The sequence below is a fragment of the Rhinolophus sinicus genome, linkage group LG09, assembly GCF_036562045.2.
Source record: "Rhinolophus sinicus isolate RSC01 linkage group LG09, ASM3656204v1, whole genome shotgun sequence".
Taxonomy (NCBI): domain Eukaryota; kingdom Metazoa; phylum Chordata; class Mammalia; order Chiroptera; family Rhinolophidae; genus Rhinolophus; species Rhinolophus sinicus.
The window spans coordinates 83,667,226-83,683,824 of NC_133758.1; the positions used below are offsets into that span (position 1 = coordinate 83,667,226).

At 35.8% G+C, this 16,599-nt stretch overlaps 1 protein-coding gene across 5 annotated transcripts in view; it reads left to right on the forward strand.

Annotated features, from left to right (window-relative positions):
* The window catches only part of ANKIB1 (ankyrin repeat and IBR domain containing 1), a 116,849-nt gene that overhangs the window by 44,124 nt on the left and 56,126 nt on the right, over positions 1 to 16,599 (forward strand). For all 5 annotated transcript variants that reach the window (XM_019716684.2, XM_019716708.2, XM_019716702.2 and 2 more), the window contains one exon: positions 10,589 to 10,771. In XM_019716684.2, the coding sequence (XP_019572243.2) occupies positions 10,589 to 10,771 (183 nt within the window). The remainder of the gene's footprint in view (positions 1 to 10,588; positions 10,772 to 16,599) is intronic.

Below are 16,599 nucleotides of genomic sequence, written 5' to 3' on the forward strand. Positions count from 1 at the left end.
ATACTTTATACTTATAAAATAATAAATATACTAAAAATATGAATGCCTTCGTTTTCCTATTCATGTAAAGAGATTAGAGCCACTTACATGATTTCTTTAGTATATCTTAAGTGTCAATTATTTTCACTTCTATAATCCTTCTGATCTTATCTTTTGCTTACTGCTATTTCTGATACTTGTTAATTTTTTAGAGTCTTTGTTATTTCATCGCTTGAATTTGTGTTACCTTTGCTTAGTAGTCAGTGGCAGTCATTAACTTGAAACTTTCTTTTAAGCAATGCTTTCTAACATTTATTCAGTGTGGTGGATGTCCTAGGATTTCAGGGAGAAGGGGGCTATTAGCAGAATCCTGAGGTTTTTACACAAGCCTTTTGTATATTGTTCTGTGCTCAACTACCTTGAAAGAATCCCTGCTGTAGTGACTCACCATTAGCGATGGGACTGCATCATATTTCTCAAGCGAGTTAGAGTAGAAAATAGGTTTTTCTTGATAGTAGTAATAATGCGCTTAAATTGCTTCTTTAATGTCTTACTTCCAAAAATTCTCTATAAACATTGCTTTAGTTACTGTTGATTTTGAAGTTTCTTTACAATGACAGCCTTATTAAATTGTTTTTACCAGCATTGTTTTTTGCTCAGGGAAGGAAATTAGTGCCAGGTTTATTCTGAACTATCTGACAGGCCTGCTGATGGGCTTGGTGTGAACGTGTGTTTATGTTTTAATATCCATCAGCATATCACATCACATAAACCACACCAGTTGACGACTGTTTTCATTTTTCTGTATTCAGAGGACCATTTTGACTTAATGTAAAACATCCCAAATAGAGCCCTGTAACACCTTGGTTGCATTTATTCTAGTTTTCATCAACAAATTTCAGCTGATCATTTTACCCCTGTAAAGCTGTCTCTAACCTCATATATATATATACTTGGCTCTACACTTGCCCAGCCTTAGGCCCTGAATGCCTTTGATAATGCTTACTGTTAATTAAACTAGAAGAGTTTCCCGCAGAAGTATATGTTAGCTAATTTCCAGAGGTGTTACTGTGTTTTCTAATATTAGCATAAAATAAATACATTTTAAAAAATAAGCTGTTATGTAACTGTACTTCTTAAGAGTATTATTAGTCTTTAGGTATCTTCGTGCTGTGTTGTACTCCTCTGATGAGCACGAAAGGCTTAGACTTCTCTTATAAAGTTTACTGTCATGGGTAACTTAAATGTTTTTTTTCTGAACTACGTACTTATTTTTTGTTCTTGATTTTTTTATTTTATTTAAAGTTTATTGGGGTGACAATTGTTAGTAAAGTTACATGGATTTCAGGTGTACAATTCTGTAATACATTATCTATATATCACATTGTGTGTTCACCACCCAGAGTCAGTTCTCCTTCCATCACCATATATTTAATCCCCTTTACCCTCATCTACCACCCCCGCCCCCCTCACCCTCTGGTAACCACTATTGTCTGTGTCCTGTGAGTTTTTGTTTCTCATTTGTTTGTCTTGTTCTTTTGTTGTTTTTGGTTTATATACCACATATCAGTGAAATCATGTGGTTCTCTGCTTTTTCTGTCTGACTTATTTCGCTTAGCATTATACTCTCAAGATCCATCCATGTTGTCACAAATGGTCCTATTTCACCTTTTCTTACCACCGAATAGTATTCCATTGTGTATATATACCACAACTTTTTTATCCATTCATCTATCGAAGAACATTTTGGTTGTTTCCATGTCTTGGCCACCGTAAATAAAGCTGCAGTGAACATTGGAGCACACATGTCTTTATGGATAAATGTTTTCAGGTTTTTTGGGTAGATACCCAGGAGAGGGATTGCTGGGTCATATGGTAATTCTATTCGTAATTTTTTGAGGAACCTCCACACTGCCTTCCATAACGGCTGCACCAGTCTGCATTCCCACCAGCAGTGTTTGAGGGTTCCTTTTTTTCCACAGCCTCTCCAACACTTGTTACTATTTGTCTTGTTGAGGATAGCCATTCTGACTAGGGTGAGGTGATATCTCACTGTGGTTTTTATTTGCATTTCTCTGATGATTAGTGATGTTGAGCATTTTTTCATGTATCTGTTTGCCATTTGTATGTCCTCTTTGGAGAAATGTCTCTTTAGGTCCTCTGCCCATTTTTCAATTGGGTTGTTTGTTTTTTTGTTGTTGAGTTGCAAGAGTTCTTTGTATATTTTGGGTGTTAGCCCCTTATCGGAGGCACTGTTTGCAAAAATCTTCTCCCATCAGTTGGTTACCTCTTTATTTTGTCGATGGTGTCTCTTTCTGTGCAGAGGCTTTGAAGTTTGATGTAGTCCCATTCATTTATTTTAGCTTTTACTTCCCTTGCTTTTGGACTCAAATTCATAAAATGCTCTTTGAACCCAAGGTCCATAAGTTTAGTACCTATGTTTTCTTCTATGCAGTTTATTGTTTCAGGTCTTATGCTTAAGACTTTGATCCATTTTGAATTAATTTTGGTACATGGTGACAGACAGCAGTCTAGTTTCATTCTTTTGCATGTGGCTTTCCAATTCTGCCAACACCATTTATTGAAGAGGCTGTCTTTTCTTCATTGTATGTTTTTTGCTTCTTTGTCAAAAATTATTTGTCCATATTTATGTGGTACATACTTATTGGTACACATCATTTTTGGCCATAAGAATAATAATTACAATAACTTATATTTGTACACTGTTTCCCCAAAAATAAGACCTAGCCAGATAATCAGCTCTGTAATGCATCTTTTGGAGCAAAAATTAATTTCTGCTCCAAAAGACGCATTGGAGCTGATTGTCCGGCTAGGTCTTATTTTCGGGGAAACACGGTATATATAATGTTTTGTAATTTTCATAGTGTTCATTGGTACCAAGCATGATCTGAAGGGTTTGGGTTGAGTAAAAGAGTGTTATCAGATACATATTAGTTTTTCATAAAGCGTAGAGATCATAATATGGTGGAAAGAGCACTGGTTTCTAGTCTTGGTTCTCACAGCGACTGTCTGTAGAACCTCGAATGAGTCACCCAGCTTTTGTGAGATTATCATTCCCAGTTATCAAGAGGAAACTATCACAGTTATCTCAAAAGACCCCTTTTAGCATTAATTTCTGTTAATCTATGAATGCAGTAAAATATAACCCATTTCAGTGTCTAGCCTTTAAGGTTAAGTTGATTATTCCATGGCTAAGGCTAAGAATTTCTTTTAACTCTTAAGGATTTTATCTATGGAAATATGCCTTCTCTAGTTGCTGAAAATGTTTTTCTCTTTGTATGTTTATTTAAGGACAGAGTTGATAAAGTCATCAGTTGACAATTTCATGTGTGCATTTAATAATTTAAACAGATAGTTTCCTATATCTCGTCATTTTGAACCATAGAAATGAAATTTAGTTTAAAACTTCCCCTTCTCCCTGTAATTGTGTTCCATAGTAAGGTCACGGGACACACAAACACACACACACACCACATAACATGAAAACCTCTTAATCATAGAGTTCTGGTAATGTCCAGGTGTGGATGGTGGCTGTATACAGGATACTGCAATGGGCTGTCTAGCTATGAAGATTCTCACGCAATATTGCTGTCTAGTTGACTGCCTCATATGGGTAATTAAATAGTCTCTCAAATTCAGCATTTCCAAAACTGTACTCAGTCTTCTTTACTCACTATCTCTTCCTCTTCCCTGTTTTCATTCATGATGCTGCCATTACCCCTTGATACCTGGATTTACCTTAGACTTTTTTGTTTTGTTTTGTTTTTAGAGGGTGGTTTGCATCACATTCATGCTACTTATTCGCAGAATAGAGCTCTTCCTCGCCTCCTTCGGCCAGCCACGCCTTTTTATCTCTATCGGCCACTCTCTACCACTTTGGTGTATTTTTCAGAATTTCCTAAAGTCAGAAAATCTTGGAGTTTCACAAATATTAATCATTAAAGTTATTTGAGAAAAATAATGCAAAAAGGAGTGGGCTACAATTGTTTGAAAATTGGACATGCTTATATGTTACACATGCATTAAGGACAAACTGTATATGAAGGTTGTCTCATTTTTTTATATTTCAAAGAAATATTCCAAAGATCTGCAGACTTCTCTGTGAAAGCCCAGATAGTAATTGTTTCAGGCGATGGCTCCACTGTGCTGTGGTAACCTGAAAGCAGCCATAGACAATACATAAACAAGGGAGCATGGCGGTGTTCCAAGAAAACTGTTTATGGATACGCCTATGTGAATTTCTTACAATTTTCACATATCGTGAAATATTCTTTTGATTTTTTCAACCATTAAAAAATGTAAAAGCAGTTTTGAGTTATTGGGCTATACAGAAACAGGCAGCAGTCTGGACTTGGCCCACAGGTCGATCCCTGCATTATGCACAGAATTGGGGAAGAAAGCAAAAATAACTCCACACTTCAGCAGCTTATTTTAAATACATAAAATAACATTATCAATATGTAGCAGGTCCTACATGCTTTAATTATACAAATAACTTAAAATATACTGTAGTGGATGCCCAGTGCACAAAAATGGAACTCCTTTAAAGCATAAATCTTACAAGAACTTAATACAATAAATGAAACACTTTTGTCTTAGTTGTTTAGAGTTTTTGGAATAGAGACGGACTTTGGATCGAAATGATGGGTTAGGTCTGTTAGCATGGCCCAGTTAAAATCCAGCGACTTTCTCCATTTGGCAGACTCCTTAGAGCAATCCTAGTCATTAGGCCTCATTTTTATTTCTATTAGTGCTTCTCCTGTCACAGCTATTCAATAAATGGTTGATACACAGAAGTTGTTGTTTTTAATAGCGCTTTACACTTTGTGAAAAACGGGTTTTCAATGAGTATTATCTGAGATGCTTCCTATCTACCCTGGTCATACTTGCTTATTCACAGCTTTAAGTGAGGCTGCTTATTGTCAGCTCAAGTGGAGGTCGCTAGATCACCAAAGGTGCTAAGTCACAGGGCCTATTTGATACTTTGGCAGCTATCAGAGCATTTCACACTTCATTGAAAAGCCATGAAAACTATTCACAGGTGACACTGAAGAGTTTTATCTAATTATACTGTGTTTTTAGCACCTGGAGTTTTAACACTGAAAAGAATACAGAGTTTGTAGTCCCAGCTTAACAACTGAGTGATTGTCTATCTGGGTCTCCGTTTTCTAATTTTTAATCAAGAAAGATATGATCTTATTATTGCTTCCAAAACATTATTAACTATTTAGGCAGTAATGGTGTTAGGCATTGAAAGGAAGGAAATATCATTTTAGTTTTACTTATCCTGGAAGATTTCCTCGGGAGTAGTGACATTTGAGTGGCTATGGCTTGTCGAAGTAGTTGGAGGAGGCTACTCAAAATGTGGCCTTCAGACCTGTCGCATCAGTACCTACTGGGAGCCTGTGATAAATACAAATTCTAGGGACCCCAGACCTCCAGATTCCAAGTCAGAATCTCTGAGGGTATACTCCAGGAATGTTTGCAGCAAGTTCTCTGGTTATTCGCTTTCATGTTACAGTTTGAGAAGCACTGTTCTAGGTCTCTAACATAGGAAGATTAAAGTATTTTGCGGAGGAATGATAAAACAGATAAGTTAAAATGAAGATAGAGGCCATAACAAGTAGAAAAAACTAAATGCCAAGCTCAAGGATTTGGGATTTATTTATTAAAAAAAAATTGAGTCATTGAAAATTTTTGATTGGAGAAGTGCTGTTACAAAAGCAAATACAGTAAAATTAGCCTAATGGTTGTAATGTAAGACCGATTTGAATGGGATACTTCTAAATCAGTGTTCCTTAAGGTCTTGCTGCACAAAGAATGGTCCTTAGACTGTTGTTGGCATCAATCATTTGGGAACTTGGTGGAAATGCGGAATGTGTGGCCTCATCCCAGACCCACTGAGTCTGAAACTATAGTTTAAAAGATCCCCGGGGTGATTCATAGTCACATTAAAGTTTGAGAAGATAGTCTGTGGGGCACCTACAGTGGAATTGCCAGTAAAAAGTGCATATATATATATATATATATATATATATATATATATATACTCCCCAACCCAGACCTCCCTAGTGTGTATCAGACTACCCAAATGGTTCCTGCCTACACAGTTTGAAAACCTTTGTGCTGGAACAGTGGTGCTAACCCTGGCTGTGCAAAAAAATCCCATCGTGTACACCACCTCTCAGACCAATAAAATTGTAATTTCTCACGGTGGACCCCAGAAACTAGTATTTAAAACTTCTCCAGATGATTTCAGTGTGCAGCCAAGGTCGAAAACCAATGTACTAGAGGGAGTGATAAGAGTTAGAAAATTATTGCACTAATTGTGGTGTGAACAGGTAAAGAGCCTGGATTTGTGTGGTGGTATTGGAAATGGAAACAGCGAGGCAGATGCAAGGGACATTGAGAAAACCTGGTCGCATTTGGTGACGTGGTCATTTGATACAAGAAAGCAAGGGAGGGAAAAGTTTAAAATGATGGAGGCTTTGAAATGTGTTAGTATTAACAACGGGGAGTATCTTTGGATGATACAATTTTCTCTCTTTGATTTTTCCACATTTTCTATAACAATCTGCTATCATAATCTGTAATTAGAATCAAATAAATTAACTTTATTTTTAAGGAAAATGAGCATGGTTTTGAACCTGGAACTTTGAAGCCTGCTAACAATTAACAGACATTTAAAAAGTGAGATGAGGTGAAGGAATTGGTTAGTTTTCATTCAGAAGGATAGAGATTGAGATCTTAGATTATCCACTTGAAATGATATTTAGGCTACTGAAAATTAGGACTGTTTGGGAGTGAAGAATATAGATTTAGAATTGAGTGTTTATCTGCATGGAGTTAATAACTAAAAAGCAAGATAAGGTATAGATGAGACATCCAAGGAAAAGTCTTTAGATTGTAGATAAAATTACATCGTGCATGTCACAGCATCAATTTGGAGAATGCCTGTGTTTAAAGGAAGTGATAACAAGAAGTAGCCTATGAAGGAAACAGAAAAGACAGAGAAGAGAACCAAGATAATACAGCATCAAAAATGCCCAGAGAAGAATTGCAAGGAGAGGGGCAGTCACTCATGTGACGTGCTGCAGAAAGGAAACGGGGTAGAAGACTGAGAAAGGCTCTTGGATTGACAGGTATTAATGACGGTCAGGAAGATTGTTGAGTGAAACGGTCAAGGTAGACGTCAGATTGCTGGGAGTAATTGAGTCATTTGCTGAGGAAATGGAGACAGAGCCGGTATCTGTCACTAATTTGAGAAATGTGGCTGAACAAGAAAGGAAAGTTTTAGGACAATAACTAGAAGAATAACCCAAGGATCAGGAGGCAGTAGAAAGTCAGAGTGGAGACGGAATAATGGAGTGCTCAAGGTCTTAACAGGAAACAGATGATGAAATGGTAATTTTACAACCAGAACAGACTTGAAGAATCATCTTGTTTTTGACATCTTCTCTAAAGATTATGTAAGTCTCAGTTTATAGATGGATCTATGTAAACTGAGACTTACAGAGGTCAAATGACCTGTCCAGAGTCAACAGCCATTTAGATTATGGCTCAAAGGGGTGGGAGGGATTTGTCTTGAACACTAGGGGCTGCCCTGCCCCTTGTTCTCTGGGATTCTTAATGGAAGGGAAGGCAGAATAGATGAGCAGATGTGTTGAGATAGCGATAATTGGATGTTTCTTTTAAGGTAGAACATTTTATGTACCAAATAAAATAAGCACTCCTCCTTACTTGAGAGTGAGGAAGATGATACTGAGAATGCTTGGGTTGAAGCATTTAAAAGCTGCCTCTTTAGAACTAGATGTAACTCCCTATTATATAAGAGCAAAACATCTGACTTTACGCAGCAATTTAACAGGTATCTCCACCTAATACATCTTTCACTTACTGGTGTTCCTGGCCTTATGTCCCAAAGGTCAGCAAGCTGAAATACTTTTTAAAAAGTACTCCAAACGTCAGGCAGTACTGCTGTTAGCTAGCTTCTGGTGCCAAAGCTAGCATACATGCTCCTTATCCTTCCTGAGATGAATGCTACAAACGTGGGCTCTCCATTTAGTCATGGATTGAGTTTCTGTATAGGTGCCAGTGGCAGCTGTCAGATAGAGGAGGTCTTTGTGGTCCCCCTACTCCCAATCCAGTCAAACTCATTTGGGGACTCTTGTGAAGACAGGTTATCAATCAAAGCAAAAAAGCTCACCGGGGTTTTTAAAATGATCAGCAGTGACTTCTCACACATCCCTCCCCATACACCCATTTTCTTTATAAGCCCAAAGAATGCAGTCTACATACACTCTCGTATATCCTTTTGAGAAGGTTCCCCTTATGAATGTTCTGGAATGGCACAGCCTCTTAAATTTTGTTGTCTTTGCTTTTGTTAAAGGGGGGGGGCGTTACGTTTAAGATAATTTATCCTGTTTGCTAATATTTAGAATCTCTCCTATGGTAATATCTGTTGTGCAAGTAAATCAAATTATAGCTTTGAAAGCTATCCCAGTGTGCATTTTAGAAACGATTTTCTGTGACTGAATAAAGAACCACAGAATAAAGTCAGCATTCTTAGTTTTGTAGCAGTCAGAGGCAAATACTAGTTTATTTTATGTTTAGGTGTTAAATAACCTGTGAAGCAGAAAGGCTAAAAGCAGTAATAGATTGGAAGGTACGATAAGTCGGTGGACTTACTAAAAGTCCTCAGTACTGAGTAGATTAGGTAAGATAAATATATCCAATTCTACAGCCAAACTTTTATGTGCATAAGAATCTCCTGGAGATCAGAATCAGATTCCGATGCAGAGGACTGAAGTGGGAGGGGACTGGGTGGTGATGCTGAGAGTCAGCATTTCTAACAAACGCCACAGATACTACTTGTCCTCAGACCCACTTTGACTAAAGAAGGTTGTCGATGGTAAACAGTCGATATGTCCTCATTCTCAGGCTCTAGAAGGTAGTTGCAACAGTGACTGCTTAGAGCGATGCTTAGCAAAAGTTTTTTCTGTAAAGGGTAAGTATTTTAAACCTGATGGCCACGAGTCTATGTTTCATATCCTTCTCGATTTATTTGCTTGTTTTTACAACTAAAAAAAAAAAAAACACCACAAAATCTTTAAACCATCTCAGCTCTGAGACTTACCTTTGGCCTAGAGCAAGAAGGCGAACTCATATCTATTGATCAGCGCATGGTTTCCAGGTTTGTTGTTGATATAAGTCCCTTATTTCGTTGGGCCTCTTGGGATGACAGTAGAGGAACCATAACGATTTCAGTTCCAAAAGCAATGAAGAAACTTTTCAGGAAGATCTGTGTGTTTGTTGGAGGGAGGGGAGATAAAATTACTTGGAAGAAAATTAAAAGAAGCTACCTTTTTTATTACCCTCCATACAAAATGAAAACCTCTAAAACAAGTATTCATATTTAGGTCAAATGTAAGAGTTTGGGCAGAACTTTATGGTGGACCCCATACGCATTTGACTCCTTTAATTTATGTGATCATCCTATTCTATATGTGGGTACAATATCCAGTCATGGTTAAGAACTTGATCAAACTTTTGACTGGATCCCAATTCTACAGCTTACTAGTTGGGTAACTTTGGTCAAGTTGTTTAACTTTTCTGAGACATCATACTATCCCTACCACAACGGGTTGTTAACACTAAATGAAAATGTGTATTTGAAGTGCTTAGCATAGTGTTGGCACTTAGGAAACATTCAATAAATGCTGGCTGTTACTGTGTTATGGTCATGACTGAATCCTAAAGAGAAACAGCTCCATGACTAATTGTGAGATTGACCATTAGGGTTGCCCTGGATTATAGCCCTTGTGGCATTCATGTCTCCGCAGACATAATAGGGACACTTGAACCTACAGCCTTTAGGAAACAACCTATTTAACTTCTGCAAAACCAGCAGAAACCTCAATAGTGAACAAGTCAAGTTACCGTTCCTTGTATTTTTAAAGTGGGATTTCTTTAGGTGAAATCGCACCTTTAAAGATTGAGAGATTGTTTGGTAGAGTATCTTCCCAATTTAGCTGTCAGTAACTATTCCCATCACTTATTTTGAGGAATATTGAACACAGTTTTGCTTCAGTAACTTGCTCATCCTAATTTCATTTCAGTGTTTGAGTGGAAAATTGATGATACGAATGAAATTTTTGTCTTCCATGTCGGGTAATCCAGGTATTAGTGGTTAAACAAACAGTATCAGCAGTGTCCTTCTTGTTCAAGAAAGATTTCTACAAATTTATAAAAGTTAAAGCATTGAATAACTATAATTTTTTTTTTTATTTAAAAAACAACTATTTTTGGATTGGACAGAATGCTTAAGAATTTCTTTTTTAAAAGTTTAAGAAATGTGCATTGTTGTCATTGTTGCTGTTGTTATTTTTAACCAAAGGAAATCATCATAATACTGATAAACAAGAATTTTTAATCTGAAAATAAGAAGCAGCTGGTATCTAAATATTGTCATGTAAAGAACATAGTATTGTATTTTTGTTGTGCTTTATATTTTTTAATTTTTTAAATATGTAGCATAAAAATAACATTTAAATCTAAGGTTGCACGTTTTTGAAAAAATCTTTTTTAGCTTTTAGTGAAACATGGAGGAGACTTGTTTGCTGAGAATGAGAATAAGGATACTCCTTGTGATTGTGCTGAAAAGCAACACCACAAAGATTTGGCCCTCAATCTGGAATCCCAAATGGTATTCTCACGAGATCCTGAAGCTGAAGAAATAGAAGCTGAATATGCTGCATTAGACAAACGAGAGGTAAGTTTTTTTAAATAAAAAAAATTATATAGCTTTTGTATTAAATTGTTTTTCTTTAAAGCCTAGTTTGTGTGGTCTTCTTTGCAATATGCTAAATATCCTGTCATCTACATAGCTGTAAGTATAAAAACGCATCTAGCAACCTTGGAGATGGAGTCTTTCCTCTACCATATGTGAGTACATTTACATACATATAAGTAGAGATGCTGACGTGTGGTATGAATCCTAACCACTCCGACTCAGCCAAGACTCCAATCTTCCTGTTCTTCAGTCTCTCTGTCCCTGGATTGCTGTTGTGAACATGTTTTGGTAACTTATATCTTAAAGGACAAAAACAGCAGCACTGCCCCTGTCCCCCTTCCATTGTAACCTCATTATCTCTGATCTTCATATGGGAAAAACAAAATTTAAGAGCTGCCTATAAATATATATATACTGACTTCCCTACCTCCCATTCACTCTTCAGCGCATTGCAGTGTGACTTTGTTCCTTTCTACTGTGATGGAATTGAACTTGTCATGGACATCAGGAATCACTATGTTGCCAAATCCAATAGGGTACTTTTGTCTCCTCATCTTACTTGAATTCCTCACCAGCACTTAACACAACTAACCACTCCCTTCTTAGCAAAACACTCTTCATGGATTCTGGGACATCGTTCTCTGGTTTTCCTTTGTCTTCCTGTCTCAGTAAACATCACTTCTATCCACTGAGTTGTTCATGCATAAATGTGGCGTGTAGTCTTGACTCCCCATTCCTCCTTACATCTAGACAATCTGTGAATCTTGTCACTTTTGCTTCCAAAAATATAAGCTGACTAAATGTACTCCTCCCAGGCTCTACGCTGACCTCCTGAGGCCCTCGCCACCCTCACTTCTCATCTGAGCTACTGTAATAGTTTCCTAACTGGTCTTCTATTCTGGTTTCCTTAGAATCCATCTTATACACAGAAGCAAGAGTGACATTTTGAAACTTAACTTAGATCATATCACTTAAATCATTTATTGACTTTTCATTGTACTTAGAATAAAATCCAAACTATTTGCTCAGATAGAAGACCTTACATAGTCTGGCTACTACTTGCCTCTTCAACATTATCTCAAACTTTTTTCCCAGTACACTTTTCTCTAATTATAATACCTAGACTACAGCAAGGGTTTTGCATTTGCTGTTTCGTATGTTGGAAATCTCCCAGTTTTTCTCTTGGCCAGCTCAATATCACTTCTTCAGACAGGCAGTCTTGAATCATTCTTTCCCAGATAGGTCCCTCTCCTTCCATTATTCTTTACCATAATATCCTCTTCATCTTTCAAAGCACTTATCACATGCTGTAATTATTTTGTTTATGTATTTATTTACTTGTATCTTTTCTTTCTCTACTATTAGACTGTCAACTCCATGAGGGCCAGAACCATAACTGCCTTCTTCAGCAGAGTATTTTCAGTGTCTTAACACACAGATGTACAGTGGGCACCGATAGATATTTCTTAAATAAAGGAATTATAATACACAATAAATTTTTTCCTCCTAAAATGATTCTAATTTGATATTCAGTTCAAATTTGGTTCTAAAAGAAATTACGTAACTATTGTTTGTGTTTAATTGTATTGTTTGTTTTATTTTTTTCCCATGAATTCTCAGTAGTTTTTGAGCTGCTGTCCTCTCCAGATGGGGAAAAGAGCTGAGTTTCTTAGAATGAAAAGGTTTATATTTCTTTACCTTTTGTGTTTCTTCAGTTAGGTTATTTTATAGGAATGTTTATTCATATTAAGTACACACAGAGAGAGGACTGGTGTTCTAAGCACTTTCACATGGTTGTTGAATCCACAGAATAGCCTTGAATGACAGTTATGCCCCCTTCTTTTTTTATTTTTTTATTTTGTAAGAATGCTTTTTAAAATTAAATTTATTGGGGTGACATGGGTTGTAAAATTACAGGTTTCAAGTGTACAATTCTACAATGTATCATCTGTATATTGCACTGTGTACTCACCATCCAAAATCAAATCTCCTCTGTCACCATATATTGGACTCCATTTACCCTCCTCTACCTCCCCCACCCCACCCCTTCCCTTTGGTAACCACTAAACTGTTGTCTGTGTCTATGAGTTTTTGCTAGTTTGTCTTGTTCGTTTGTTGTTTTCAGTTTTATATCCCACATAGGAGTAAAATCATGTAGTTCTTTACTTTTTCTGTCTGACTTATTTCACTTAGCATGATATTCTCAAGATCTATCTATATTGTCACAAATGGCAGTATTTCATCTTTTCTTCTGGCTGAGTAGTATTCCACTGTATATATGTGTCACATCTTTTTTATCCAATCATCTATCAGAGGCCATTTTGGTTGTTTCCATGTCTTGGCCACTGTGAATAATACTGCAGTGAACATAGGGGTACATATGTCTTTACAAATAAATGTTTTTAAATGTTTCAGGTAGATACACAGAAGAGGGATTACTGGGTTATATGATAACTCTATTCTTAATTTTTTGAGGAACATCCATATTGTTTTCCAATTACGTTCCCACTAGCAATGTATGAGGTTACTTTTTCTCCACAGCCTCTCCAACATTTGTTATTACTTGTCTTGTTGATAATAGCCATTCTAACAGGTGTGAGGTGGTATCTCGTTGTGGTTTTGATTTGCATTTCTCTAACAGCTAGTGAAGTGGAGCATCTTTTCATATATCTGTTGGCTGTTTGTATGTCGTCTTGGGAGAAGTGTCTGTTCAGGTCTTCTCCCCATTTTTTAATTGGGTTGTTTGTTTTTTTGATTGTTGAGTTGTACAAGTTCTTTATATTATTTGGATATTAGCCCCTTATGGAGACGTTGTTTGCAAATATCTTCTCCCATTCGGTTGGTTGCCTTTTTGTTTTGTGGATGGTTGCTTTCGCTGTGCAGAAGCTTTTCAGTTTGATATGCTTCCATTGCTCTGATTAGGACTTTTAATACTATGTTGAATAACAGTGGGAGAGGGGTCATTCCTGTCCTGTTTCTGATCTTACAGGAAAAACTTTCAATTTGTCACCATTGAGTACACTAGTAGCTGAGGGTTTGTTACATATGGCCTTTATTATGATAAGGTACTTTCCTTCTACACCCATTTTATTAAGTGTTTTAATCATAAATGGATGTTGTATCTTGTGAAATGCTTTTTCTGCATCTACTGATGTGATCATATTATTTTTATCCTTTATTTTGTTTATGTGGTATGTCACATTGATTGATTTGCACATGTTGAACCATCCTTGTGCCCCTGGAATGAACCCCACTTGATCGTGATGTATAATCTTTTTAATGTATTGTTGTATTTAGTTTGCTAGTATTTTGTTTAGGATATTTGCATTTTATTCATCAGAGATTTTGGTCTATAGTTTTCCGTTTTTGTTTTATCCTTGCCGTTTTTTAGTATCAGGGAAATGTTGGCCTCATAAAATGAGTTGGGAAGTATATATTGCCTCCTCTTTAATTTTTTGGAAGAGTTTGAGGAGGACAGGTATTAAATCATCTTTGAATGTTTGGTAGAATTCACTAGTGAAGCCATCTGGTCCTGGACTTTTTCTTTTTGGGAGGTGTTTGGTGATTGTCTCAATTTCCTTGCTGTTGATTGGCCTATTTAGATTTTTGAATTCTTCATAACTCAGTCTAAAGAAAATTATATATTTCTAAGAACTTTGGCATTTATTGAGTTTATTGATTTTGGTGGCATATAGTCTTTCTTAGTATTCTTGTATGATCCTTTGTATTTCTGTGGTATCCGTCGTAACTTTTCTTTCATTTCTGATTTTATTTGTGTCTTTTCTCTTTTTTCCTTAGTGAGTCTTGCCAGGGGTTTGCCCATTTTATTAATCTTTTCAAAGAACCATCTCTTTGTTACATTAATTTTTTTCTATCGTCCTTTTGTTCTCTTTTGTTTAATTCTGCTCAAAAGTCCAGAGTCTATTTTGTTTAATTTTGCTCAGAAGTCCTTCTGTTGACTTTTTCTGTGTCTTTAAGATGTCATGGTAGGTTATTTATTTGGGATTTTTCTTGTTCTTTGAGATAGGCCTCTAATGATATAAATTTCCCTCTTAATTCCACTTTGGCTTTATCCCAAAAATTTTGATAAGTTATATTTTCATTCTCATTTGTGTCGATGTATCTTTTGATCTCTCCTTTTATTTCTTCATTGATCTAATCATTCTTTAGTAGCCTATTGTTTAATCTGTACATATTTGTGGTTTTTCCCGCTTTCTTTTTGCAGTTGATCTCCAATTTCAAAGCCTTGTGGTCAGAGAATATGCTTGGTATGATTTCAGTCTTCTTAAATTTGCTTGAAGCTAGTTTTGTGTCTCAACATATGGTCTATCCTTGAAAATGTTCCATGTGTACTAGAAAAGAATGTTCAAAAAATGTAAAATATTTCCCCCTTCCTGACTTTACTCCGCAGTGGTAAGTTTCTTGTGTGTGCTACCAGACTTAAGCAAATATATCTGCATATAGAATTTTTAGAGCAAAAAGCAGATCGTCTAGTACACTGAGTTTTGCTGAAATAGTTTTTCAGCTTTACCTACATATGAACATCTTTCCCAAGTCAGAACAGAGGATCTACATATTTTAACCACTTACCTATTCACGAACATTTAATAATTTAGATATTTTTGCCATTAAAAACAAAGCTGAAGTGAATATTTGTTTCCCTACCTGTTACATATATATCTTTATCCAGTTGTATCATTATTATGATTAAAAACATAGATTCTGAAGCAAGACTGAATGCGTTCATATCTTGGCCCCACAACTTATTATGTGACCTGAACAGGTTACTTAATCTCTCTGTTGCTTCAGATTCATTTTCCTTAAAATGGAAATAATGGTCCCTACTTCATAAGGTAATGATCCTTAAATGAGTTAATATATATAAATGCTTAGAACAATACCTGGCTTATTATAAGTGTTATCTAAATATCTGCTGTTATGATCATCATCATTTATATGTACATTTTAAAAGTATATTCCCTATAAATTTGTAGAAATTGTTTCGATGGATCATGAGATATATACATTCGATACTTTAATAGAAGCTGTTAAATTGTCCTAAAAGATAGTATCAATTTACTTTTCTTCCACTAGCATTTTAGAGAATTATTTTCCTTACATTCTTGCTAGCATTGGATATCATCAGTGTGGTGTTTTTTGTTTGCCTTTTTGGGACAAATAAATGGCATCTGTTTGAATTTATTTTTTTGATTCTTCTTTGAATTGATTGTTCATTTGTTTTTTTTCTATGGATCATTTGTGTTTTCTTAATGCTTTCTAAGAGAACTTTGTGTTATTTTTCCATATCCTAAGTTTTTCACTTTTAGGGTATTTAGAGGTGTAAAATTTATTTTATTTTATGGCTTCTGAATTTGTGACATGCTAATATTATAATCATATGCCCCTATATTTTTTCTTGTTTTGTTGTTTTGTTTTTCATCCATATTGGAGTTATCTTTGTCTACTATTTCATCATGTAAAAAGAAATACTTTCATAAATAAATACTCCTACACAAATATTTATAGCAGCGCTATTCACAATAACCAAAAGTTAAAAACTACCCAAATGTCTATCAACAGATGATGGATAAACTAAATGTGAGGTATACGCACAATGGAATATTACTCAGCCATAAAAAGTACTGAAATACTAACACGTGCTACAAATATGGATCAATCTCAGAAACATTATGCTAAGTGAAAGAAGCTAGGCACAAAAGGTCACATATTGAATAACTCCATTTATAGGAAATGTCCAGATAGGTAAATACATAGAAACAGAAATTACATTAGTGGTTGCCAGGGGC